The 27,596-nt window shown below is 40.9% G+C and overlaps 2 protein-coding genes across 3 annotated transcripts in view; one reads left to right on the forward strand and one right to left on the reverse strand.

The window, feature by feature from the left end:
- The first annotated feature begins 468 nt into the window (after nucleotides 1-468).
- ergic1 (endoplasmic reticulum-golgi intermediate compartment 1) lies at nucleotides 469-18,373 on the forward strand. 2 transcript variants are annotated; one of them, XM_071457037.1, is made up of 11 exons: nucleotides 478-617; nucleotides 6,957-7,018; nucleotides 7,891-8,008; nucleotides 10,099-10,171; nucleotides 10,672-10,766; nucleotides 13,009-13,133; nucleotides 13,737-13,841; nucleotides 13,937-13,997; nucleotides 14,253-14,353; nucleotides 15,134-15,256; nucleotides 16,911-17,431. In XM_071457037.1, exons 1-11 carry the CDS (start codon nucleotides 608-610, stop codon nucleotides 17,016-17,018), a joined length of 981 nt encoding a protein of 326 aa, XP_071313138.1. In that variant the 5' UTR covers nucleotides 478-607; the 3' UTR covers nucleotides 17,019-17,431. The 2 variants fall into 2 exon arrangements, with proteins under 2 accessions (XP_071313139.1, XP_071313138.1); XM_071457038.1 differs by lacking the exon at nucleotides 7,891-8,008 and having other exon boundaries at nucleotides 469-617; nucleotides 16,911-18,373.
- A 645-nt stretch (nucleotides 18,374-19,018) lies between these two features.
- flt4 (fms related receptor tyrosine kinase 4) overlaps nucleotides 19,019-27,596 on the reverse strand; it is a 41,665-nt gene continuing 33,087 nt past the window's right edge. The window contains exons 16-30 of the mRNA XM_071457036.1: nucleotides 27,010-27,116; nucleotides 26,015-26,150; nucleotides 25,445-25,549; nucleotides 25,163-25,276; nucleotides 24,347-24,435; nucleotides 23,964-24,123; nucleotides 23,746-23,840; nucleotides 22,434-22,556; nucleotides 22,129-22,240; nucleotides 21,782-21,881; nucleotides 21,511-21,616; nucleotides 21,277-21,401; nucleotides 20,548-20,668; nucleotides 20,273-20,358; nucleotides 19,019-19,646 (exon numbers count right to left, since the gene is read on the reverse strand). Coding sequence (XP_071313137.1) covers nucleotides 19,427-19,646; nucleotides 20,273-20,358; nucleotides 20,548-20,668; nucleotides 21,277-21,401; nucleotides 21,511-21,616; nucleotides 21,782-21,881; nucleotides 22,129-22,240; nucleotides 22,434-22,556; nucleotides 23,746-23,840; nucleotides 23,964-24,123; nucleotides 24,347-24,435; nucleotides 25,163-25,276; nucleotides 25,445-25,549; nucleotides 26,015-26,150; nucleotides 27,010-27,116 — 1,799 coding nt within the window. The 3' untranslated portion in view covers nucleotides 19,019-19,426. The remainder of the gene's footprint in view (nucleotides 19,647-20,272; nucleotides 20,359-20,547; nucleotides 20,669-21,276; nucleotides 21,402-21,510; nucleotides 21,617-21,781; nucleotides 21,882-22,128; nucleotides 22,241-22,433; nucleotides 22,557-23,745; nucleotides 23,841-23,963; nucleotides 24,124-24,346; nucleotides 24,436-25,162; nucleotides 25,277-25,444; nucleotides 25,550-26,014; nucleotides 26,151-27,009; nucleotides 27,117-27,596) is intronic.

A 27,596-nucleotide genomic window follows, 5' to 3' on the forward strand; every position in this document is an offset into this window, starting at 1 on the left:
ATAAGAAATACTGTACACCAATAACGCAATAACACTTAAAATAGCCTATTCATAAATATATTATAGTGTATTATAAACTATGTATTAAATGTTGTGTACTGGTTATAAATGCTGGGTGAAATAAAGTGAAGAGTTACCATGACATGCTTGTTTGTGCGTGGTTGGTGATAGAACAAAACAAAATGAAAAACATAGTACTGGTCAGTATTGTTACAAAATATACACAACTTTTATTCATAAAAAAAAAGAAAGAAAGAAAGAAGCACAGATACACAAGGTAACAATATATAATCAAAATTGTTGAACTATAACACTATTTTTGAATTTTCTTTAAATAATTTAAATGAAAACTGATCATTGTCTCCACATAAGTTGCAAAAAGCTATAAAAAAAAAAAAAACCCCGACACGGTTCTCGGAGGAAGTTGAATCAGAGTGAACAGGAAGTAGCTCTCGGCCAATCGGCTTTTGCAAAGCGTCCTAAGCTGACGTCAGCCCGGTACCGATGAACAACCGGTAGCGTTGAAGAGAGCTGTACGGCCGCCCGGTGTTTGTAGCTTTGTCCGCTTGTCCCCTCCCTGTCAAACGTGCAAACATCATGCCTTTCGATGTTAGGAGGTGAGTACGGGGGTTCCGGTCACTGGGGTTCAGGTGTGGAGGCGCGGCGGCGGGGCTCGGCCGCCGCTGAGCTCTGGATGAATTAACAGGCTGGAAGAGCACCGCTTACTAATGAGCGGGTCGGGGTCGGAGCGGTGCCGTTCAGCGTTTGGCATGAACGGGCCACATTGTCGCAGGGGGTGTAGAGTTGTTGATGGGGTGATGCTCAGGTTTGCTCACTGAGGTTTTGTCTGGGTTTCTGCCTGCGCATGTGCAGATTTCCTCATCCTTTCTAATATTTGTGAGACGTGAAACTTGTAACTTCAGGGTGTAGTAACAATTGTGGACAGAGTCATAGCTATATTGTATAGTAAGCAAAAAAAAACAAACAAGGATTTAGTGTTGTTTACAAATCAATAATCTCCTAAATAAACACACATGTGTCAAAGCATTCAGGATCATTAGCCACCATAAGAAACAGGCAGTGAGCAGTCAGGAATACACCTGGTCACAGGTCCTCCAGAGCCAGTCACATGATCTGTATATAATTCATTAGCACAGAGCTAATAGTCACACCTACTGTAGAGGGCTGTTGAAACTGTCAACAGAGCACACCCTAATCAAAATAAAGGTCAGGATGTTTGCACAGAGGTCACTTTATACTATTGGGCAGTGACAGATACTGACTGGTAGTCTGTCAAAATCCTACATTAAGATACTCAATCCTTAAATAAGAGTGTGAGGTATTCAGCTTGTCAACGTAAAAAAAAAAAAAAAAGAAAAAGAAAAAAATCAGCAAGAAACTATTATTTGTATCTGCCATTTTTTTTAGTATGCAGTCAAATACTTCCCAGAGGCCACGGTGACGTCTTGAAATGCCTTGTTTCTTTTTGCCAAAACCCAAAGATATTCGGTTTTCAATGATATGACAAAGAAAAGCAGCAAATCCTCTCATTTGAGAAGCTCAAACATAGCACTACTATAGTTATACTATTTTTGCTCACAAATTAAAATTTTCATACATGTATTTATTTATTTTTTTTCAATATTATGCTTATATTTTATTTTTATATTTCAATTTAATTTTCAAAGTTTTCATGAGTTAAAGCACAGGATTTATGTCCTATGTAATAATTAGTGGTTGGTGATAAGGACAATATCTATGGATGTATTGACGATGTCTGATCACACTAGTGCAGAAACAAATAGTCGATTTGTTGATTAGGTGATTGAATCTTTGATAAGAGATTCACCTCTAAGTCAGAAAATCAAAAAAATGTCAAACATTTGCGTACCCTTCTTAAATGTGAACATGTGCTGCTTTTCTCCGCTTAATATCATTGTATGGTTAATATCATAAGAGTTTGTAGACTTAGTCTTGGTAAGTGATAATGAAAATGGTCATCAGTTGCAGCTTCAGCTCAGACACAAGCTGCCTGTCTCTCAAACTCACAACAGTTGCTGTCATCTTTCCTAGAGACCACAGCTGTGTTGCAATGAGCAAAGGAATCCACCAACATACAGTATCGGGAGTATTTCTTGGGTCGTCTGAGAGGGAATATGTCATGAGGTTATCAAGTGTTCATGACCTGTTCAGTTGCCTCACTGACTTGATTCACAAATCTCACAAAACTTGTGTTGCAACAGCTGGAAGTAGTTCGATTGACCAACTGACTGGTTGTTTCGTTCAGTCAGAAACACCGGTGGGTTAGTCAACAGGATGAGATTTGTAACTATATAGTTTACCGTATGTTACGCCACAAACCAGGGTAGCATGTATTCCCAGAATGCTGTGCTGTGTTAGCTAAATATGTTTTTTTTTTTTTTTTTTTAAACAGCTGACAACAACTAAAATCAAAGTTTAAGCCTACTTTAAAGAAGCTAGCTGTTGGTTTAGCTATTGCCTCATAGCCAACATCAGCATTAACAGCTGTTTACTTGCCAGTCTGGCCAAGAGCTTCAGCCACTGTTGCACAAGACAAGAGGTTATAATGTGCCCTCTGAGCTACTTCCTCAGGGCAGACTGGACGCCACACTGACTTGGCATCGGAAAGTGACCAGGGCTAGCTGGTTAGCATGCTAATTTCAGGGGAAGAAAAGAAGTGATAGAAATAGAAGTAAAACAAGAGTCAACGCTGACATTTCTTTGCACTGCTGGAGACAGCTCTTGGCGAGAAAAGGAAGGAAATTTGATGCTAAACTCGTGACGTTGCTAATGTTGGTTACGTAGCAAAACTTACAAAAAGTTCCTTTAAAAAATCAAATATTGTATTTTTTTTATTTTTTTACTCTCACTATAATTTAAAGAACATTCCCTGTACCTTCACAAATCATTTATCATTTTAGCCATTTTTCAAGCAAAAATTCACTTATGTTTTGTTCCACTCGGAAATCTGCCAACTCTATAATTGTTGTGCACTGTTTTCAATTGTTTTATAGTTTCATTCCGTGTTTCATGGTGTAATTGAAAACGACTGGACTCAATGTCCATGTTCTGACTGAGATGCTTTGTTTCTTGACCTTTTACCTAAAATGGCAACAACTCCGTGATTTGTTATAGCAGCATGTACTGGCTTACTGTGTTGCTTTTGAATGGTGTTTCAGTTTCTAATCATAAGCATAACCTCTGTCAGAATGACTGAGCACCAGTTCTTCTGAATGAGTGAACGGCTGAGAGGCTTTTATCCCCACGTTTAATTGACCCTCAGAATTATGTCATTTATTGACATATGTGGGCTTTGTTTGGGCCAACCTGATGAGGTAGTGTGTTTGTTCCTGTGGTGATTAGATCATGGTGACTTAGAGCTTCAGTACGGATGCTGACAGTGTTTTGTCAATAAATGTTGTGTCTTAATCCTGACAGTGATAGGTGACTGTTTGCTGGTTGATACCTGACGTACGCCTCCAGCGGATGACACGATTGGAAACATACTTACACAGGAAAACACGAGTTGCCTATGTGAGATGGTCACATGTGTGAAGATAATTCTGAGGAGTCTATTAATGCGGAGCAATACATAAAAGGAATGAAGCACTGACTCACTATGACTCATTTGCGAGATATGGTTAATTTAGTAAGGCTCTTTCCCTCAAAAGCGACCCTGTGCTTTCACTTCATGGTGTCAACAGAGAGATACTGGTACACCATGTCCTCACTTATCACAAAACATCTGCGCCCTTGCACAGAAGACTGAGCAGTGTGAAGTGACGAAGGGGGATGGCTTGACTGTAATTCAGGAAATTACAAACGTCAATGTTAGACCAAGAGGTGAACTCTCGAGAGCCATCATTATTATTCATGAATACAAAGTGTTCTGACTGGAGGAAATTATGTGAAACAGAGTTCTCATGCTGCCTAAAAATAGGGCTACCTGGGTTTGAAAGGTGTTGTTGGTGTATTTAAGTATACTGCTTTGCACTTTTGGCAAAGTGTGCTTTAAAATATGATGTAACTCTTTACAATAAAAAAGAAAAAAAATGAAATCAGTACATTTTAAATTATGTATTAGGATGCTTTAAATGAATACACTTGAGTGAATGTGTTTCTTCACAGAACAGAGGTTGTCTTTATTGCCATAGCAGCTTTTGTGTTTTATTAATGTATGTTTAAATTCATGCATTTTGAATAACATGTTAGGATATATTTTAAATGCTGCGTTACCAAATTGCTCAATACGTTTTACTTAAATTAAACAAAAGCATATAGATGTCATGTGTTCATATGTTAAAAATATATTTTCAAGGAGTGTGATATAAAAGTATGCTTCATTGCAGTAAAATTGGATTATTGATTGTTTCAGTGGGACTAAACTGTGCTAGTGTAAATGTACAAGACAGTCTATTATATGAAATATTTTAATAACAGTATGCTTAGGAATAATACAGGTAATCCACACCTTTATATATTTATAACAGTCATATGTTTGTAATGCAACTAACATAACAGATGTCAACATTATTTCAATGTTGTGTACAATATGAGAGGCTTCCTTATCAATACATTTCAGCTCAAACATAAATGAAACCCGTAGTAATTCTCTTAGATTTTAATGACTTTATGTATTTATTCATCTGTTTTTTACATCCTCTCCAGGTTTAAACTGCAACAAAGTGTTGGTGAGATAGTGGATGCACCTGCCTTTTTATTTTGTGTTAGACTGCTGGGGCCATATCACATGACTCTGAATATTTAAGTATATGTCATATCAGTATCAAGATAGTGCTGGGATGCCATTTTATTAATTTTGTCCACCTCTCCAACCCTTAACTTAGAGTGTAACTCAGACCTTGTGTTCAGATATATCCAGCCTGTCTGCTGCACTTCCATCTGAGACTATTTACAGCTCACATGTAGCATCAGATTCCATGTCGGGTCTCAAGTGACCGCTTGAGTGAGGTTTAGTTTCCTCACTCACATCTGATCTTAGCAATGGGAAACGGTGACAGCTACAAAAAATAGTTGTAGAGCTCGAGATGAGGATCGCTGTAAGTATTTATAACCTGGTCTCTGACCTGGCTAACAGGCTGCAGTCAGTGATGTCATGTCTTTGTGATGTTGCTCGAACTTTACAGAGAATGTTTAGATATGTAATAATCAGCGGCTTCTTACAACCTGTCTATAGCTTATAGCTGGCACTGTGTAAAGACATCACATCTCTTGGCACGTCGCATGGCAACTTTTCAACAAATACACTTCTTGTTTCTATCTTGACCACTTTCACCACAAATGCAGATTGGAGTTTAAACAAAGAAAGTTGACAAAGTTTCCTAAAAAACATGGGTCGTGCACTTTCTCTTCACAGGGGAACCCACGTGGGGAGGGTGTCATCATTTAAAATGAACTCAGAAAAGACGGAAATCAGCAAAACTAGAGTTTCAAGGTTTTCACACGGCAGTGGTGTACATCACTGGGCTCCACCTGTCTGTTTTTCTTCAGGAGGTCAGCACTGTGGCTGGGCGGAGAGGACGTGAGGAAGGAGACTCTGCCTCTGCACGTAAAGTTTAACATTCAGGAAGTGTGTTAGTGTAGAAGTTATTCTGATCCTGATACAGGCGACCCCACCCTGAGCTCCCCTCCCAACCCTCTGTCTATGCTGTCTGCCCTGTATATCCAGCCAGGCCGGCTATTAACACACAGTGATCTAATACTAATGGGACATTGGTGCAGGAAGTTATAGATGGATGTGGATCAGAGGGAGAAAGAAAGGGATGAAAGGAAGCTGGCTGAGGCGTTTAGGATCCAGGGGTCCGTGCAGTGGATAAAAACACAGGAGCGAGAACAGGAACTGAGGCGAAACAAGAGGAGCAGCGGGGTCGGAGCTGGACAGGAAGCCCTCCCTCCTACCCCCCGCCCCCCATCCCTCCCCACCCTGTATTGCATCAGCTGTGATTATTGCTCTGGCAGCTCTAGGTGCAAGAAATGTGAAGAGATGTGAGTGTTTTGGAAGGAGATGAGGAAGGAGAGAGAGAGAGAGAGAGAGGGGAGATGAGAAGTGAGGGTGGGTGGGGTTTACACAGTCAGCGATGGAGTTTGGGGTCGAAAATGTTTCACTGCCCAAAAAGGACATGCGTAAGAACTCATGAACCTAAATAGTTTTGGTGTTGAGTAGTTTTTCCCCCTTCTTAGCTCCCCAAATAGGCAACAACAGTATTTCACAAGACGGGAGTTGGATGTGTCAGGTGGTAATGATCCTCCTCTGCTCCTGATTCACTGTTTTACACACAATCCATTTTTCTTAATAACCAAGTTGATACAAAAATGTGAAGCTGAAGATTTACATGAGAATAAATCTACAGCCTGGTGTTGTCAGAATGAATCCTTCACTGCTGGTGTTGTTCCATTTACTGCCAAGAAGATCAGACCATATCATTTGATAATCTGAAGTTGTTACTACAGTTGTGTTTATATTCCTCTGTCTGTTTTCATTGGTGTGTCTGTGTGTGTGTGTGTGTGTGTTTATGTTGGCTTTGTGTTTTGCTGTGTGAGAGACCTTTGTTGGGGTCCGGTCAGAATTACAGAGTGGACATTCAAAGGAAGAGGTGTAACTGTGTGTGTGTGTGTGTGTGTGTGTGTGTGTGTGTGTGTGTGTGTGTGTGTGTGTGTGTGTGTGTGTGTGTGTGTGTGTGTGTGTGTGTGTGTGTGTGTGTGTGTGTGTGTGTGTGTGTGTGTTGTGGCTGTCTGGACCTGTTATGTGTAATGGCGTTGGTCCACAGCTAACATTCCACCACTCTTCTGTAATATCGCACAGCCTGATGGGTACAGAATGTGCTTCTTTTCTCAGCACGTAGTGTTTACATTTGCTTTTTTTTTTTCTCACTCCTCCTCTCCCTTTTTTTTTTTCTCTCCTTTTCTTTCCTCAGATTCGATATCTACAGGAAAGTGCCAAAAGATCTCACCCAGCCCACATACACAGGAGCCTTCAGTGAGTAGTTCTTCACCTTCAACAAGCCAAAAATATGAGGCTCTATTTTTGGATGTTTTTTTTTTTCTTTTGATATGTTGACTAATCAAGTTTGAGTTGTGTTTTGACCACATATGTATTTGGAATCCCTGAGTGTTGCTTCTATAAAGAGTATTTTTCACGGAATAAAGTTCTATTTCCACTTCTGTCCCTAACTTAAAATCTGGTTGGTTGCTTTCTTGCTGAAAGTTAGCTGCAAAGATTAAGAGCACTCTATGCCAAATGCATCAAATCTGAAACTACCACCAGTAGATGGTTTAGCTTAGCAAAGACTGACTAACCCGCCGGTGTTTCTGACTGAAATCAAAATCAAATCAAACGAACAAGATTTTATGTGTTAGTGAGATTTGCAGGTGCTAGTGGTCTAGCTGTTTCTAATATTTGTACTAAGCTTAGCTAACTGGCTACTGGCTCTAGCTTCATATTAAAGCCACTGCTTTTCATTTTTATAATTCAGTTTTTCAGCATCAATCTTCTCATCCAGCCCTGACAAAGAAAGAAAACAAGTGTGTACAAAAGATGTCTATGAACTAGATGAACTATTCCTTCAAATATGACCTAATTTTTTTCAGCAATTTCACAAGCTAATTTAGCCTTAAATTGTCGTACTAGCGGCATGTTGTTTTAATGTTCTGTTATTGTGAGTGTTTTGTGTATTTTCTTTTCAAAGTGAAACGAAAACAACGAAAACAAAAGTAACAAAGTTAAGAGTTTCATCAAAACAATACCTGCGGCTCTAATATGGCAACAACAAATTACTTTGCAATTCTAGTAATGCTTAAGTGGTGCTATCTAGCATATTTATTGAGTTTTACATGCATGCTTTTCATCAGAATGTAAACAGAGAGAAGGACCAGTCACTACTCAGTGAGGCGGATGTATCGAGGAACGGTTTAGGAAAGGGAGGAGACGACAGCTGTAATTCAAGTACCTGCCTGTCTCGGCGCAGAGGTACATCCCAACAGCGTCATCAATGGGCAGTACCTGTTTTAGCACAACTAGTATGGTATGAATGTTAATGAGCGTGCTCTGTCATCACCACAGGCACCTGAGGAATCATCAGTGGGGATCTGAATGGTTTTCCTGTCTGATCATGTGTTTCCAGTTTGTCACTGACAAGTCATTGTGTAATCAGGGATAATATTGATTATTCACTCAGTAGACAAAAGACCTGATGACACATTTTTGGCTCCGCAATCATTTTCTAACATGGTTATTCTTTGAATAGCACGAGATAGACTTAAATGTCAGCCCCAAACTGATGACACAATGGATAAATAACGCTGTCAGTGAATAGTGAAGAAATTTATACAGGTTATAAACACCTTCCTGGATGACAGGGAAGAGAGCAAATTTGCTAAAGATATACACACTGTTTCCACCCTTGAGGAAATGGATGGAAGTTCTTCCTGCATGGAGTTGACACCCTTCCTGTCTCCGTCCTCTGTCTAGGGGTGAGGGCATTTGGTTGATTTGGATATCAGACTACTGTTAGTGCTTCACCCACAGCAGCTGAACTTACATTTTGGTTTGTGTGGCTCAGAGGCAACCAGAAACAGACTGTCTTTTCACACAAGGCCAAATATTTGACCCTGACTGCTTTTGTTATTCAGTTTTTTAGGGCCACATTCCTATGGGTTCAATTTTTACGGTATTTACTTTGAACGACAGCTCTGTTTTTGCCACAGCAGTTTTTCTGGAGCTCCTTTGGACATAATATATCAATCTGTTGTCTCTGATTTGTAATATTACTAATATTTGTTGGTCCTGCCTTTGCAAAAATGTGCTTTGGGTAGAACAAAAATAAATAGAACGCCTGATTACAGAAATGAAGGGTTAGTTTCGGGTGTCATACTGATTCGTGGTATTATTGTATCCAATCCTATCTGTTACAGTTCTCAGAAAAGCTTCCTCTTTGTTAGAATGAAAAAACTTTTGAGCCTATTTTATCTCATATGTGAGCACTGGGAGGGGTGAGCCAAAGTTTAAATAAAAAAACAAAACACTCATGTGAAGTCTTATGAAGTCTCTGAAGTCTGTAAATCGTTTGCCTTGTCAGTATTTCCATTGCACAGCTATTGAAGTTTAAATCAGCAGCAGTCCATTACACTCATGTTTAGTAATCCTCTTCCAGTATTGCACCTTTTGAAGCTCAGAAAGAGTTACTGTACACGTCTTTAGATGAACCTGAATTAGTGACCTGTGTGTCATAGCGACGCTGCCTATTGTTTGTGGGTTAAACATTAACTTATGTAAAAGCCTCTGCCAACCACAGGTTTGGCTGTGACGCTCTGCCGACCACAAGGTCATGTGACAGTGTGATTCTAGGAGACGGTTGTCACGTAAACATGCCTCACCTGCTGACTGTGAGCTTTCTGCCTGAGACTCTTGCCATACCAGATAGACCACAGTGGCGCAGCTCCTTCCATATTTATCTTAGTAAACACATGACGTTTTTATATGACCCTTTGGCTGATTAGTTTGACACATGAAATGAAACAGACAGCCTGGCTGCTTCTCCTTTTAAGCTCAGACTTTATTTTGGCTCAGATAGAATAAAAATACTTAATGTTTAAGGTTAATATTCCTGATCTGGTCCCTGTCTAGCTGTTCATTAAAACCTTCACTGTAAAGCTTCTTTGTTGGAGCCATTTTTGGTCAGGGTGATTGTGTGAAGTTTGTCTAAAGAAACCCAAAAAGAGCTGTTCGGACTTGTGTAGTGTGAGCTCACCCCTCTCAAAGCAGATATGCTGTAATGGCTGCTTGTTGTGCTGGTATTTAATGTGTAATTAGTGTAGGAGGATCTTTAAAAACCTGCGTAATGGCAGGCTTAACACTGCCAGTAAAACAGCTATTTCAGGATTATTTCTATGGCTGCTGTGATTCCATTAATATCAATAGCTTAGGTCAGCCATTCCTAAAGGCTGGAAGAGTCCTGCTCATTTTATTTGCATCATTCCTTGAAGAGTTGTACGTCAACTCAGCAGTGACTTAAGTTTAAACAAGGTGTTCATTCTAACTTTCTTCCTCTTTGCCCACAGTTTCCATTCTCTGCTGTGTGTTCATACTTTTCCTGTTCCTCTCTGAGCTGACGGGATTCATAGCCACTGAAATGTAGGTATCAACACCATCGAACCTCCTAAGAGCCACGTTATCTTGTAATATCCTGTAGCTGAAACAAACTAATCATAAGACAGTCCCCTCTGTTGCCATGCAGACACCGGACCTGCCATCTGAAATATACAAGACAGGAAGTTAATCATGAATGTCATTGCCCTCATTATGATGTACTCTGCTCAGCCCGTGTTGTAACCAATGAGTGGAGTCAATTTTCTCGCAGGAAATTGGCTTCGTGCATGCGTCAGCCTTTTGGCAATGTGTAATAAGGGATGACCTAGGACGGGTGTGACAGGAAGGAAATTACACTTACAGAGCTACACAAACCCTCTTTTACTCGCAATTTGGCAAAAGATGAATCCTCGACTGTTAAAAGTGTTGAAAACGACATGTCGTCAGTGGAGGAAATGGTCTTTTTCACAGTCAAATAGACCTTTTTTTCCTGTCATTTAAAGTTTCAGCTTATCTAACCATTTTCTCTTTCCTGCCCATTACAGAGTAAATGAACTGTATGTGGATGATCCTGATAAAGACAGTGGTGGGAAGATAGATGTGAGTTTAAACATCAGTTTGCCAAACTTACACTGTGATTGTGAGTATATACATATATACATATATATATACATATATATAACTCTCAGTGTCTCTTCATTACACTTCCTGTTTGTATGTTTTTCACACTCTTTATGGCCTCTTTTTTACAGTTTGTTTTCCCCTTTATCAGACAGTGTCATACTTGCCCTGCCCTATCATTTAACACGGCATATTGGCAAAAGATAAATGATGTCCTAGATAAAGAATGGACTGCACAATGGTTTATTTACCCTGTTGTACTGTGGCATGCTGCTAGATAACACTAGACTTTAGCCAAACCTCTGATCTGTGTCGCCTCTGTTTGATCTCATGCTGCCACACAGCCGCGATGTGAGTTTGACACGAAGTTGCCTTGGTTGGCTCGTCTACTGTACTTGGATGTCAGAGAGGTAGGCAGGGCAGTTGAAGCGTGCCAGGACGGAGAGCAGTCACCGGTTATTTGCTCCTCATGACTCCCCTCAGAAACTATGCCCAATGACAAATCACAAACACACACACGCACTCATACACCACATCCATGCGTACACACACTGGTGCGACTCCGGCAGCACGGAAAACGCACACATTCATTCAGTTCAAGCGATATCCAAAAATGGCAAAGCCAATAAATGCTTGTGTGAAAAATTAAGTCCAGATTTCAGCGAGAGGCTCTGGCATGCAGACACACAGCTGCTGGCCATGTGTTTAGACAAGCTCACTCATGGCATGCCTAAACAAAGACTGTCCCCTGCCGTTTCCAATTAAAGCTCTTGATGATTGTATGTATGGTGGTTTTGTTTATTTGCAGAATTTAAACTTTTTTTTTTTTGTCAGAAATGTGGGGCCCTCTTAAATACCAGCCCAGACTAGTTGGTCTAGCCACAGTGCAGCTGCATGTAATGAGCAGAAACGTTCCTCAGGCCTTCCCCCTGCAAGTTAATATTGTTTGTTTATTTTCCAGGCCTCCAAACAGGTTGTCATCCATCACAAATTTACTTACAGAGAGAAATCATTCTCATGATGGAAAAGCTGGCATTTCCATCTCTTTTTACTGTTTCTCTGCTCCGCTGCTCCAGAGTTAAACACTGTCTCCCTCCACTGACCTTTACAGGTTTCCAGGTCTTGATTTGTGACTTCATGGAAAAGCAGAACTGCGTGTAATAACCTTATAATAATAACCCCCCCCCCCCCCCCCCCCCCCCCCCCCCCCGCTTTACATGAACACACTTCCAGTCCTAAATGTCTTAAAAAGGAGAAACAACCAGCTCTCACACTCACACAGGCAGACTTCACCCACATTTGTGCACTGTATTTTGAGATGTGGATAGAAGGGTGAGTGAGGGGCAGGGGGGGTCAAATTTGTCTTGAATGTCAAAGGTCAGACAGACGGCGTGTGGAGGTTTTAGCACGGATCCAGCAGACATCCCTTTCTGCTCCGCTGGCCAACACACAGCACAGGCAGCCTCTGAAAATAGGCCACTGCCAGTGTGCCAATGCACGTCGGCTTGCAGGGGAGGGGGTGGTGGGGGGGTGTGGGAGTCTAGATGGAAAAACACAGACAGGGAGAAGGCAACAGGCAGGAGAGGTGGTCTGTTTGGACTTTGTGTGTTTACTTTGTGGGCCACACTGTTGTGACATTGAGAATCTCTCTCTTTATTCCTCTCTTTCTCTGATGATAAAATGTGCCAGTTTGGTTATTGAATGTGAAAAAAAAAAAAGCTGCAGCTCATGATTATTCTCATTATCAGTAAATCTTTCATTAATTTCTTTGATTAATGAATATGAATAGTTGAAGATGGTGATGTCTTCGCATAACTTGTTTTGTCTGTAATGATAAACTTGGATGAACTTATGATTTTATTTTTATTTTATTTTTTTAACTTAATTTTACTTTAACTCAATGACCAAGATCAAAATTATTAACATTTATCAATTTTGGATTTTATGTGTTAATTGGATAAAACAAGCATTCCGAGGACATCACTTTGGGCTCTGAGAAACTGCCATAGACATTTGTTAGTGTTTTCTAACATTTTCTGAACTAAACCAATCACTAAAACTGATCAGTTAATTTAGAATAAAGAATAGATTAATCGATAATGAAAAGGTTGTCAGTTGCAGTTCCCGTTTGTGTGTTTTCTTAGCACGAAAAAAAATAAAAGTTTGGAAGCGGCATTTGGAAACTGTGTAATATATTGGTTCATATTCTTTCTTGTTCATTATTTATTTTGATTTTCTCCTTTGTCTCTTTGTTTTGTCAGTGGTTGGTTTGGACATCCAGGATGAGATGGGCCGGCACGAGGTCGGTCACATAGACAACTCCATGAAGGTCCCTCTCAACCAGGGTGATGGTTGTCGCTTTGAGGGAGAGTTCACCATCAACAAAGTAAGGCCTCATCACATAGTGGAGTGGAGAGGAAGAATGACCCCCCACAAACTGGATGAAGGACTTGTTTTATGTGGCTGATCCCCCTCAGAAAATGGCAAAAGTCAGCTTTTTTTTCTGTCCAGTAATTACATTAGGATGGTTCAGATAAGAGTTTTCATGGGACCTCAGCTCTTTGACTATGTCTTGTATATTTGTCTTGCACTTGAGTTAAACATAGAGGCCGATCCCCTGTCTGAGACCTGCTTCCTCCTCCAGTCTAAATTAAGTTATGCTAAATGGAAGAGCTCGGGGATTCAGTTACACCTGACAGCATATTATAGTCTGGGCCCTGTGAAGCCCTGTTTGTCCCACCACCATTTGTGCGTCAGTCTTTCCATTGCATTTAAAATGATTAACCCAGCAGTTGTACATTTAACACTCTTGCTCGCGGAATAAATGGAAATGTGTGAAACGTGTTAAAGTGGGTAGATTTGTCTTCCGGAGGGAAGGACCATTTAGCTTCCAACCCTCAGTCATTAGTTAAATAAATGTGTTGCAGGCGCTTGTGCTGTTGCCGACACAAACTTACCTAGCTGTGTGTGCGTGTCTGTCTGTCTTCAGGTACCAGGAAACTTCCATGTTTCGACACACAGCGCTACAGCACAGCCCCAAAACCCTGACATGACACACATCATCCACAAGCTGGCCTTTGGGGAAAAGCTGCAGGTAGGGACACACACAATACACCACCTAGAAAACTTGATAAGATCTGCAGTATCAAGGCTAAACACAGATCTCCTTTCCTCTCTTTTGTCACACAGGTACAAAAAGTACAGGGAGCCTTCAATGCGTTGGGAGGGGCCGACAGGCTGTCATCTAATCGTACGTATCCACACTGCACATGTACTCATCATAACCACAGTGTGACATTTATGTAAGGCCACTCGCCTGATGCAATGAAATGAGACCCCTAGTGGACAGTAAATGAATCCAAACCCAGTGGAAACTTGATTCAAACAGCTGACACTGCATCTCAGATAGACGGGCTCCAGACAGTTGCGTCAAGATGAAAAATACATCCATTTTTGGACGCGGACAACGCACTTTGTCATTGAATTTACTTTGTTTCCCTTGCAGCTCTGGCCTCACATGACTACATACTGAAGATTGTTCCAACAGTGTATGAAGACCTATCAGGCAGACAGAGGTTCTCCTACCAGTACACAGTAGCCAACAAGGTGCTGTATCCTTGCTATTATCCCTCTTTTCCTTTCCACCCTTCCTATTAGATCATACCACTATGTCATGTTGTTTTTGCACTCATCATGGAAGCAGCGTGACCATCCCAACATATGGCCCGAGCATGTATCGCCGTGTTAACTTGTGCACTCACCCGGAAGTGAAAGCTCACCCCTAGTGACTGGAAAAGCTCCCTAGATGTCAACAAACCATAAACACACTTCCTAGAACTGTGTTGACTGACAGCTGGGTTTTGGAGTTTGAAGTAATAACAGTGCAGGTCAGCTGTGAAGCGGGGAGGATGAGGGCCTGAGCAAAATATTCCAAAATCTCATGGCAGGAGCATAAATAAAGGTCCAGCTGAGGCACGCAGTGCTTGGACATGACGCGTCTTTTTTCCCATGATTAATGTGCTTTTAAATTTATTGCAGGTTTGATTTAGCAGAAATGTGATTTATAAAAACTGACTGATAGGCCTGTCACCCCATCACGTAACAATAGCTCACAACTCATTGTAGCCTCCTCCCGCTTACATCATCTGAATTTTATTCAGCCAAGATTTTTTGTTGAACAGTCATTGTATGACTTTTACTCGAAACCAGTTCCATAATGAATCATAAACACCGCTAGAGATAAGAATACAATTACAGATGGCTCTAAATTGATTTCTAAACGTAATGGGATTAACTATCTCAGTGTTGATTAAATTAATCTCACAAGGAGCAGAGTCAAACACATTCAAATTTGTAACAAGCTCTTTTTTTTCCCATCCCACACAGGAATATGTTGCTTACAGCCACACGGGCAGGATCATCCCGGCCATCTGGTTCAGATACGACCTCAGCCCAATCACAGTCAAGTACACAGAGAGGAGACAGCCCTTCTACCGCTTCATCACAACAGTGAGTGAATTCACTTCAGGGATTTGCCAGAAAACCTGTGGTCAAACGTTTTACAAGAATGTTGACTTATTTAAATTCAAGGCCTTCCAAGGTCTTAGAAACGGTGAAATTGATCATTTTAAACACAACTTCCAAGCTGTTCTAATGTATTTGGAGCAAAGCCAGTGGGATGGCTTTCTAGTGACGGCAGTGTTGGTCGGTTGGTTGAAATTTGGCAGATAACCATGATGCTCAGAGGATGAATCCTATTTTTCCTCTAGAACCACCATCAGTTTAAAAATTTGTCTAATACTATGACTCGTGACCTTGGAAACAAAATGTTAGCATTAAACTAAGAGGGTGAACATGGTAAACATTATACGTGGTAAAAAATCGACCTTTGAGCTCCCCTCAGTTCTGCAGAGCGTTTTAGCTTCTTTCAGCTCATTGTTTGACTTTTGCAGCTACAATTTTTTGATTTTGATGCACTCTTAGCCATCTGATCTGTTAATTCTGCAAGACGGCTCTGATATACCTGCTGTACGCTACCTGCCCGGCACCACACAGAAGACAGAGTTAGCTGTTAGCTCGTGAACATAGCGAACATTTAGCAGCCTAAGAGCTACATATTTCCCTCAGGAGTGGGTAGAAACCAAAAACTGAGCCAAAAGCAGATTTAATGTCTTACTTGTGTTCATCAGGTGACCAGAAACACAACTTTAGGTAAATGCTAATGTTACTCTGTGTTTGCTGAATGTGTAAAGAGGCAACTTTTAGCTAACATGTTAGCTATAACAACTTAATAGTCACAGCTTCTGGTGTTGCTCCCATGTCATTAGAAATCTGTTAATATAGGTTTAATGTAAACTTTAACTTTTCTTTTTAAGCAAGAATGGACAGAGTATGTCTTACAGACCTAAACTGGGACTGCTTGTCTAGTTTTTCACATTTCACATTTACTCGTATGATTTCAGGTTTCTCTTTTTTAATGGTCATATAAGAGGTCTTTTGAAGTCTTACATTTGAAGAAAACCGTTTAGGAAATCCGCTTTTGTGCTTTCTTTCTGAGAGTTAGATCAGACTGGACAGCAGGGTAAACACAGCTACCTGGCTCTGTTGCAAGCTTTCTAAGTCTCCCAATCAGCACCTCTAAAGCTAAACATACTTAAAACTAACTCAAAACATCACATTTGGTTTGTTTCTTTTACATTTTCCTGTTTACAAAAAATGATTCATTTTACCCCCTAAATTCCTTTTATGTGATCCACTCCCCACCTGACCCGGTCGGTTGAGGAATTCTTACGAAAACTGTACCACCTCATCAGGAAAGTTTCCTGCTGACTGATGATGCAGTCAGGAGTATAATGGCTGCTTGGCTGATGAGCTACAGTGTTTTTTATTGTCTTATGTGTTGTTTAGGTTTATCATGACTTCAGGCATGGGTAGGAGATGACTGTGCTTATAGTGTGATTATGAGTCATGGCTTAAGATTGTGAGTCAAGCAGTCAGCAGCAGAGTTCTTTACTGGGCTCCAGCGCATACTGAGGTGTCAATGTAATGTACTGTTATCGTGAAATGTGATTAAACCCAGGTGATATGGGGCCATTTTTAACCAGAGAAGAAAACATCTTGGCTTTGAAACACTAAGACTGACAGGATGACTTATTTTCTGTAGATCTGTGCCATTGTTGGAGGGACGTTCACAGTCGCAGGCATCATCGACTCCTGTATATTCACCGCTTCAGAGGCCTGGAAGAAGATCCAGATAGGAAAGATGTCATGAGGCCCGCTCCTCACCTCCCCCCAGCACATTTTATTTATAAGTGCGAAGTTGCTAGCCTGTTAGCTAAATCCAGTCCTGCTCGAACCAACTTCCTTGTGGAGATTGTATCACCGTGACCAATGAAGTGGCTCCGGCACTCGATCTAACTACCAGGCTACACGCCACTACTGCATCTCAGTTACTGGAGCTCCTCTCAGGCTCCCATCTGCTCTGCTGACGTGTGGACGCTGACTATCACATGTCTGCTTCCTGCATCTTCAGTGTCAGGAGAGGAGAGGAGAGGAGAGGGAACCTTTTTTGTTACCGTGGAGATGAAATCTTAAGTACTGTGTGTCAGGGTTCAATCAGTATGGGGGTTTTGAAGGCTACAGCTGATATTTTTAGAATGAAGTTAAAAAAAAAAAAAAAAAGAACTGAGATTTGTGCTGATATCCACATATTTTAAATATGATCAAGCACCATGTCACACAAATCTGCGCACTCAACATGTATTCAATCAAAAGGAAATTTTCAAATCATGGCTGAATGATTTACTGATTTAAAAAAAGGGGGGTGAAATCAAAATGTCAATCAATCTGTTTGTCAACCAGAATATCTCTGTTTATTTCCCCAATGCTGCGAAAGGGACTGACTATTTGAAGGAGGTGTTGCTCTTTTCTATAAACCCGTACCTGTACCACAACACTACATTTTCTATTATGTTATATACGTTTTTTCATCTGATCTGTCATTTTATCTCCAGTATTCAAACTGTGTGCCTTTGGGTTTACTGTTCCACAATACAGGATTACCATCAGCTCTTCATTATTTCATAGCTTCAGTGGTTCCCACTTAAACCAGTATTTCCACAGGTTGTTTCATGCATGTTACAACTACAGTATCTTTGTAGATTAGGGTTTTTTTTTTAATACAGGGATCATTGTTTAACCTTTCTTTCATTTATACCAAATATTTCATCAACACTCTTAAAGGTCCAAGATTTGACTGTTTCCATTCCAGTCCAGTGATTGAAAAAAAATATAGTGAATGTTTTCTTTTTGCTAAGAAATAAATGGGTTTTTTTGTTTACATGGTACCTGACTTTGTTAACTGATTGTTATTCCATGAAGGTGTAAATTGTAAAGGAGGTTTGGTTTTGTAAGGAGAGAACATGTAGGCCAAGATGTTTTTTCTCTGTGGTCATTATTTTTCTTTTTATACTATTGTTACCACAGTGTCTCACCATTGAGGATGGTTGATAATCACAAACCCCCAGAACTGGTCTTTCTACTGTAAAGGTCATCTATTCCTGTTGTGTCTCAAATTACTCTGTAATGCTATGTGTTCCTCAAGTAAAGGTACCATAGAGACACTGACTGTTGTAAACTTTATTTCTTTAACTTGCTATAAACTGGCTGCCATTTTACCAACCTTTATTTTGGTTTCAACCTTTCATTTAAACCTATTTTGAGTTTCAAATTGTTTTTTTTTTTTTCCTGAAACCAAGAGTTTCCTAAATTCATCCATGTGCCCTTATCATAGAAACGGAAAATGGAACACATGCACCTCTGATTTCATAACACTAACTAAGCTGTAGCGGCTGTAATTGTGTTTGTATGAAGTGGACTTTGCACTCAAGACGCTGCTCATTTCCCTCAGCTGGCAGCCACAGTCAACACCCTGCAGGTTGTCATTTGTGATGTGAGCATGTAAGAGGGCATTAAGCTGTCACTGCTGCCATCATGCTTACGTCCAGCTCTGATAAGAGGTGCTTAGTGTGACTCACTCCTTTATTCGCCTACACCTCTCTGTTTACCTCCGTCACTTATTCCTTATAAATGCTTGTTTCGTTGATTGGTCCATTTCATGGCTCATCACAGAGGTTGTGGCTGTAGGTCCATGTGGACCTGTAATCTGTGGACGCAGCATGACAAATGCAGATTTGAACTTAAAACCTGTACCTAGCTAGAGTAATGACAGATCCAGCTCCACATCCATATTAATCATACAGAGAAGACAGAGAAGATAAATTTCTTTATTTCTTCCCATATGAGTCATAATTTGTACAAAGAATACTCTATATAAAAGATAAAAATATAAATGTATGACTAGAAAATACTTAGGGTTTGTTTTTGTCATAATGCTGCCACCCAGTGGCTGGTTAGAGGAACTTCAGGCACATATGGCTCAGTGTGTTTGCTGAGGCAGCAGCCCGAGAGGACAAAGTAGGAACATTGAGATGAGTAGAGGTCAACTCTGGGCATAAGGATCTATAACCCGATCTTCATTATAAATGACTAGTTACATGTCAGCACTGGGATGTTACCAAACCTACACAACTTCCACAACCCGAGCTGTCCACTTTTTTTTTTTTTTTTTTTTTTTTTTTAAAACCCCTTCTGTTCTTTCGGGCTGCATCTTTGGTAAGATTACACATTGGAGGAGGCCAGGCAGGGGGCATCTGGCGAGGAGAAGAAGTCGCAGAAGCCCTCCTCGGACAGGTGTCCGTACTCGTTGTTGTAGAAGGTCTGTCCTGACAGCTGGCTGAAGAAGTTGGGACGGTGCCTGGAGCTGCTGGCGCCACTGCTTCGACCCAGGGAACCATGGGAGGCTGTCAGAGGCTCTGTGCTGCTGCTGCTGCTTACACGACTGGGGACACACGCATATAAACAGCTCATTGATGCAGGATATCATTGGTAGAAAATTATCTAAATCAACATGTACAGCTCAGGATATGATAGGTGATAATTTGCCAGTTTTAGCTGCTGCTTTGTTGTAAACTGTTACATCCAGACACATTTTTGTTATAACATCCACAGTCTGAAAGAAAATGTGATAAATGTTCCTCCTATACTTTCCTTTAAGTTGGAGTAAGTTGTTTGATAAATGTCTTTTTCTTCACTTATAGCAGTCTTGCTTCACACACATAAATACACACCCTAGGTTTAATGATTCACACTGTTGCTCACTCCTTATTCATGCACAAATCGAGACTCCACTGATGCGTATTTCCTTTGCAAATCTACTGTAGTTTCGCTCCACAAAAGGCTGTGAGTGACTCCACTCTACATGTTTCCAAGCAAGAGAGAATGACTGTTTTTTCATATTGACTCTCAAACTAATGTTATGATGTTAGCCTGACAGTTTCACTGTGAGTAATAAGTATATAGCAGTCCAGATGACAAACACTGTCACTAAATAACAGGCCGTATATCTCTTGAGTGTTAGTTTCAGTTTCAGACAGTAATAAGCGTCGATGCTTTTGTAAGATTAACCTTTTTGAGATGCCACCCCTGTGTTTGTGCTCAATTCTCTCAAATTCTTCAGAGGCCAGAACCATCCCGCTGTCTGTCTGGTTATCCTGGGAAGAGACACATTTTCATATGATGTGAATTCATTGACTTTTTGTGTGTGCTGTGTCTGTCTCCGACAGCAGCAAATATTTTTGGTGATTATCTGGGGAGAAAATTCCCGGAGTCCTCTGCCATTCAGAAAATGTCACTTAGTCGGTTCACATTTCCAACCACTGATGGGAAGATAAGGAGCTTACATGAGGAGCTTTCTGTGGGTGCATCTCCAGGGGCAACTCTTCAAATGTCTTCACTCTGGGCTGGCATATTTTGGAGGGTCCCACAAACACACAGCCGGCAAAGGGCACGCAGTTATAATATCTGGCCAGGAAGTATAGAAAAGATCACATTAATACATGATAGTGGGTCCTGATGGTGTCCAAGTGCCAAGACTTGACTAAAACACTGGCAATGTGTTGCATTCAAAGAGAGAAACAGCATATGATTTTTTTTATATTTAAGTCATATTTTGTTGTGAATAAAGATGATGTCAGCTCATAAACATGAACCCTACAGTATAAATTCCGCAAGAAATTTAACGTACAATTTGCTCTTGATGGAACATGCGGCCTTGTATAAAGTACAATATCTTTACTGACTTTATAATCTTAAAATGTAACATTACTTCTGGAATATGATGTAATTCCAATACCACAGTGTGTGACCTTTAGAAACAATGGGAGAGGAAACAGAGAGATTCTTTTCTCGCAAACAATCCACCAACTTTCATCACATTTAGATTCAAATATTGCTAAAACCTTGATTGGTGTGTGTAAGTACATGAAATCTCCTTTTTCCCACGATAGGAAAAAAAAAACCAAATCCAGAAAACAGTGTGAGGCCCATTTTCTCATGGTAAGAAGCTGATCGAGAATCACTGCAGGTTTTCAGAGCCTTTAAGGAATACAGGAGTGAATATATTTTAGTACCTGGTGGGTAGAGTGTTGCAGGCCAGTCTCAGCTCCTCTTCAGACGGAGGCCGCGATGAGGCCTGTGAGAAACCATCGTCCTCTGAGCTCTGTGAGTGATTCAGAGGGATGTAGTCCTTCCCATCCTTACGGGAATGCGGAGACGATTTAGATAGAGAACTGACAGCTCTTCACAAAACTAAAACATAAACATAACTTGTAATAATGAATGTTTCTCCAGCAGTGTGAACTTACAGGTAGACTGTTGTCCTGCAGCAGGTCTCCCAGGATTTGCACCAGTGCCGGGAAGGTCGGTCTCTCTTTGGGTTCACCCTGCCAGCAGGCCAGCATGATGCCATATCTACCAGCAGAGGGCAGCACCATCACAACATGGGCAACGCTGAGGTCTTCAACATCCCTGACTCAGTAATTTAACTGAAAATTCAATCCCATATCATCTCCTACGTCGTCTATTCAAGAGTAGACTCTTGTTTCAGAGAGAGAATAAATTAAGGTTTACGCTTACATTTCAGGGGAGGCCGTCTCCGGTGCTCTCATCCTGACGCCATCTTTCAATCGTTTGCAGAAGTCCTCGTCAATCTGAACCCCGGGGTACGGAGACGCACCTGAGGGTGGAGAAAAGGAAGATGAGGCATTAATTAATGGGAACACTGATGAGGATTCACTCTTCTAGAAGGTCACAAAGAATAAATTCGCTTTAGCTTTTGGCAGGAACAGAGATTTATAGAAACTTATAACCAAAGCTACTCCACACCTCTGGAAGTGACGGCGCTGAAACTCTGTTTCCTTTCATTTTTGTACAAATGACTGTCTATAAAAAATGAAATGAATGTGCCTTGATCTTGTCTTTACCGAGTGAAAAGATTTCCCAGAGAAGAACTCCAAAAGACCACACATCACTCTGGCTGGTGTACACTTTGTCAAAGATACTCTCTGGAGCCATCCACTTTAAAGGCAGACGAGCCTGGGAGAACATTAAAAACATATTACAAGACGTCACATTAACAGAAATGACAGCTGATCTTTAAAGGTAATCAGTATGTGGGTGGTTTAAAAAACAAAAAAAAAGGAGTTTAAAGTTTCCCCACAGTAAATGGTGATGGATAATAAACCTAGGAGCTTAACTCTAAAGTGTAGTGAGTGTGAAGATGCCGTACATTGCCTTTCCTGACGTAGTCTGGGTCTTTGTATATGTCTCTGGCCAGGCCAAAGTCACAGATCTTCACAATGTTGTTCTCTGACAGGAGAATGTTGCGGGCTGCCAGGTCTCTGTGGATACACTGTGGATACACACACAACCACACATACATCATAACACTGCGGACAGGTGTGTGTGCCTTTGAAGCTGTGCTTGTATGCATTTTCTCCACCTTGTTTTTTCTCTAAATTACAGGAGACAGTGAATAGCAAACAGGCTATTTTAATAATCTGTTGACTTAAAATCTGTTTGTGTCTGCGTCTGTGTGTGTGTCTCAGGCTCAGTCTCGGTTTGTGAATGGGACTGGACTGTGTCACCAGGCACAAAGCTGTCAGGTAAACGTGCCCATGGTGCTAGAGAGTCTGCTTAGCGTCCGGTCAGTTCCTTCATATCCATGATCAGTTGTAACTGCTTTTGTTGTCACCATTTTAATTTCATCATTCATCCGATTACCAGTGGATTCATACGTAATATAGACTGTAGCCTGTAATCCAATAACACTGGAGATAACAATTTGCACAGCGCTTCATGGGAAAAGTCTGTAGATTATCTGTCTGTCTTTTTAATTTCAATATAATTTTATTTACTTTTTCATTTAATTGTTAATTTAAATGTAATTTGATTTATTCGGGAGCTGTGAACACAACACTGACATCATCATCTTTCAAGTTGATGTGGTGAACTACACATTCACCAGTTCCAGAGCAACGTTATCGTTCATGTGGAGTTGTGCTTTTGGCCACATGGTGAATGGAGGTCCAATATTCCTCCTCTGTTTTAGCTCTGTTTTTGGTACCTAGCAACTCCTAAAGGAAATGTCTGGGTCTTCAGCTGCTAAATGCTCCGCTACTATCATTTAGGCTTAACAGAAAATAATGCATTTACTGTGGTAAAGCACAAAATGTTTTTAAGCCACTGAGAACTAAAGGTTGTTTTAATGTTTTGCAGCTGTGAGTAACTTCCGAATTTCCTTGTTGCACTGCATTATGGGACAATAGTGATCATTAACAGCACATGAAAAATGGGATTGGAATAAATTAAATTTAGTTTTCATGTGGGAACATGCCACATACTTAAAGCTGCTTAGAATTAGTGTGCAGTACAGAGCTGCTGCTCAGCTCCAGTCATAAATGGTCATGTGGTTAATTAACAAGCACAACTGACTGAAAGCTGAATAATCCAGGTTACAACCTACTGCCTCTGAAGCGGACCTCTGGTGACAATTCACCACAGCTCATTCTCAAACTGCCTTTGTAATGCTGACAATTAACCTTTCTGGAGGCCAGGAAGTCCATCCCACGAGCCACCTGGAAACTGTAGCAAATTAGATCTTCTATTGTCAGAGGCGTTTTCCACAAGTCCTCCACTGGAGAGAGGGAAAACAGGACACAAGGGCGGCCATGGAAAGAAAAAGGAGGAGAAATTAAGTCACATTTGTAACTTGACAATGAGTTAAATCATTTACTCTTGTGTATTAAAAGAGACCCACGTTTCTCCACAGCAGGATTCTGATTGGGTGCATTGGATGACGGACTCTGAGGACTGGTGAGCCGGGAGGACGATGGAGAAGGTGAATGATGAGCCCTTTGGTCCATTTGACCCGCTTCGATCATCCTTCTCACCTGGCTCTGAGTTTTTGGAGAACGGTCCTATGTGAAGAAACAATTTAATGCCTCATCTCCAAAATCAATGCAAAAGGAAAACAAAAGATACGTGTTATAGTTTTACTGAGTTTGTGAGTGCAATAAAGGAAACACAGAAATGGTGGCTGAGTAAAGAAAACAAGTTTCTTTCTGAAGATTCAGCTGCTGTCGCATTATCACAGCAGAACAAACAAATATAGAAGAGTAGAAACTGCTTCAGTTTTGATACCCTGTATGGGAGGAAGAACTCTCTCTTGGCTCGTAGGAAGTTGGACAGGTTCCCATACTTGCAGTATTCGACTATCACCATCAGTGGACCTGGTGATAGAGACAGCTTAAATGTCAGCTATGTTGTTTTTTTTTTTAAATCATGACAGCGCTGCATAAAAGCAGCTATAAATGTGTCACTTCACTTAACATTACTTTCTTACTTGATGAAAAACATTAAAATGATTTCTGCCTTGTGATAAGAGCTCCTTTTTTTCTCAAGCCATATTCAAAAGAGTTAGGGGCTGCATTCTTGAAGCACTTCCTGCCAGAGATTATCTGCCAGGCTCATTTTGTTTGGGGTGAACAGGCTAAACATTTTCAGATGTACACCCCTCAAACATGTGCTCTGTAGGTCAGATTGATATATTTACTTTCTCATTTGGTTTGTTGTTAAAAAAAAAAAAGTGATGTGAAAGCTGCAGGGGGTAGACAGAATGATGTAAACACTTCATAAAAAAGGAATTAACAACAGAACAAATAGCGCCGTTCAAACAAGGTTATACTGCAGTAATATTCCACTTAAAGTTCAATTTAATATGTCAAAAAAAAACAAAACCCTCATAAATCCTGACAACATATATTTCAGAGACAAAGAAGACGAATGGGAGCTGAAACTGCATTACAACCACATAAACATAAACAAAACCATCTCTTGTCGACACACTGAAATTCTGCAGCTATATATCAGAGCCATAGACAATACAATAATTATTGCAATTACATAATGAAAATACGCCACACATAGATGGTAGCCCATGTAAATGTGTGTACTCACCATTCGGTTTGGTGCAGGCTCCTAACAGGTTCACTACATTCAGATGGTTACCAATGTGAATCAGTATCTTTAGCTCTGACATCAAGGCCTTGTGCTCACTGGCTGTGGCGCCATCTGAAACACACGCCCAACATTATGCAAAAAACATTTGGTTTATTATACACGTACATCTAACAAGTCATACGTTGCACACACAGGACTGCATATGCACATATCAGAGCTGTTTAATCTGTGGAACAGTGGCTTCCTACAACACTCATTATACTCAAAGAGGAATCTCACCTTTCAGCATCTTGACAGCGACTGTGTCCAAACTGTTGCTCTTGCTGATGCCGTAGATTGATGCCTCAATTACTTTTCCAAAAGCACCGTGGCCTAAAACCTTCCCTGTGTCGGGAGAGAGAACAGAAAAATGACAAAACATTCATGCTCATTGATCTATGCAGGCTTGTGGTCGGCTGTGGTCGGGAATAGCTGCAAAATGTAAATGCATCTGGCATCCATACAGACAAGGAATTAGAATCTGGATTGCAGCATTTCAAAAAACAACATGTCCCCATAAGTAGCCCTCGTGGAACAGATGCTTTTCCTCAGGGTGTTTTTAAAAAGCTGTGCTGGGAATGAGCACATATTTAACATTAGCACTTTACTTGGCAGCACTCTGCTCAGCTGGCTGCGATCCAAACTCATGCCATTACGGATTCTGGAAATGGAAAAGTAATTCGGTTTCATCCATCTATTCGCCCTCATCCTGCCTGTATATTTCTTCACATACACCTCCTCCCTCCCATGTGCTCCTCCAACATCCACCAAAGCGTCCACTCTTTTCTTTCACTCGTCCCGGTGGCTCACCCAGTCGGAGTCTGTCCCTGGGGATCTCCCACTGCGAGGAGTCGTAGGGCAGGTATTCACACTGCTCGTCCAGAGGCACCTCACCTGGGTCCATAATGATTGACAGATAGCCTGTCTTTATGTCTGCTGGGTTAACCTGAGGTACAGAGAGAGAGCGGAGAAAGTGTAAGGTGAGGGGTAGGGCTGCAAATTACAGCTTGAATTACTAAATGATGGAAACACATCACAAAAATACTCCTCACAGAAAAGATATGCACCCTGTAGCACACAAGAAAATGCAATTTAATTCCTGCTTTTAACTGTATTCTGTGTTTTATCACCTCAGACAACTCAAAAAAATGAATCGTATTCAAGCTGCAATCATTTTAATCTCCTGAAAAGTCAGCGGACGTTTTGTACAAAGCTTTCACTCAGTGTTGATTATTTGATATTTTTCATTTGGCTGCCTAGGTGACCGGCGTCCGTGGACTGTACATGATCATCGACCTGGTTTTACTCAGAGGCATGTCAACAACACGCTTTTCACCTTTGGGACAGTTTTTGTGACAGACCTGCTGCCCTAGAGAAGTGATGACATAGATGGAAGTGTTTGAACAAAACTGAAAGAAGGAGACACTGTTAGAAAGAGGGGAAAAAAAGTCCTCGTTAAATGAATTTGTTAATGAGAGTACCACCCTGTGGATTTTGCTCCAGCAATTGTGCTGCTCTAATAAATGAGTGACATGACAAATGAGGAGAAATAAAAATCAGATTGAGTCTCATTATGGATGTGCTTGTTGTTTGAGCCACTTGGCAACAGCGACTAACTGGGCTCCCTCCTAGGAGGTATCAGGATCTCTCCCTGCAGTAAATCACAGAATCGCCCTGAGATCAAACTGGTTGTGCTCAAATGTCAACAGACACGTTGAGTGTCAAGAAGGTTAAAGTGTCCCAGTCACCGTCTGGCAGTCTCTCACACAAACACAGACAGACAGTGAAATGTGGCGCCCTCTGACCCGTTTCACATTGCAGTAAATGAGGATGAGCAAGGCCCAGAAGAAAACAGCGATGACTCCAGTCCCGATGAGGATTACGATCTCTACGTTGGCCTTGTCACTTGAGCCTTGACAGAAAAAAAAAGAAACAAAGAAAGACAGTTGCTTTTAGATGTGAATGTTTTGAACAGTGAGTATCAGAAACCCTTCCATCCCTTCACTCTCATCTTATGTAATCTCTCTTTTGTGCCATTACTCTTCGCCACCTGTGGGAGGTGCTGTATCACAAACTATTGAGACAAGCCTTCTCACAAGCCCCTTACATTTAATCTTTAGGTTACATCAATGTGCCAAAAAGACATTTACTGAGCCCAGCCATTCATCACGAAACCATTTCCAGCAAACCCATTAAATAATTCACTCTGCATATGAAATGTCCCAGCAGTCAATGGCTTCGATTTTAGTCTGGAGAGCTGTACGTAAGAAAAGCACAGAAAATTGCAGCAGCTGTGTAAAGTGTGAGGGGTGAATTACTTCAACACGCAGACCTTCTGTGCACTTTGTGTGTGAAGATGTGAGCTCAAGGGCAACTGTGATTTCAGGCCTGA

Source organism: Trachinotus anak, unplaced genomic scaffold (assembly GCF_046630095.1).
Source record: "Trachinotus anak isolate AG129_WGS33_773 ecotype Australia unplaced genomic scaffold, CSIRO_AGI_Tana_v1 ptg000021l, whole genome shotgun sequence".
NCBI lineage: Eukaryota > Metazoa > Chordata > Actinopteri > Carangiformes > Carangidae > Trachinotus > Trachinotus anak.

Excerpts from the sequence above, each read along its gene's own strand:
- ergic1 (XM_071457037.1), top strand. Across the intron at positions 10,172-10,671 it reads GGATTCATAGCCACTGAAAT|AGTAAATGAACTGTATGTGG; the intron begins GTAGGTATCAAC and ends TGCCCATTACAG. Across the intron at positions 14,354-15,133 it reads AGTACACAGTAGCCAACAAG|GAATATGTTGCTTACAGCCA; the intron begins GTGCTGTATCCT and ends CATCCCACACAG.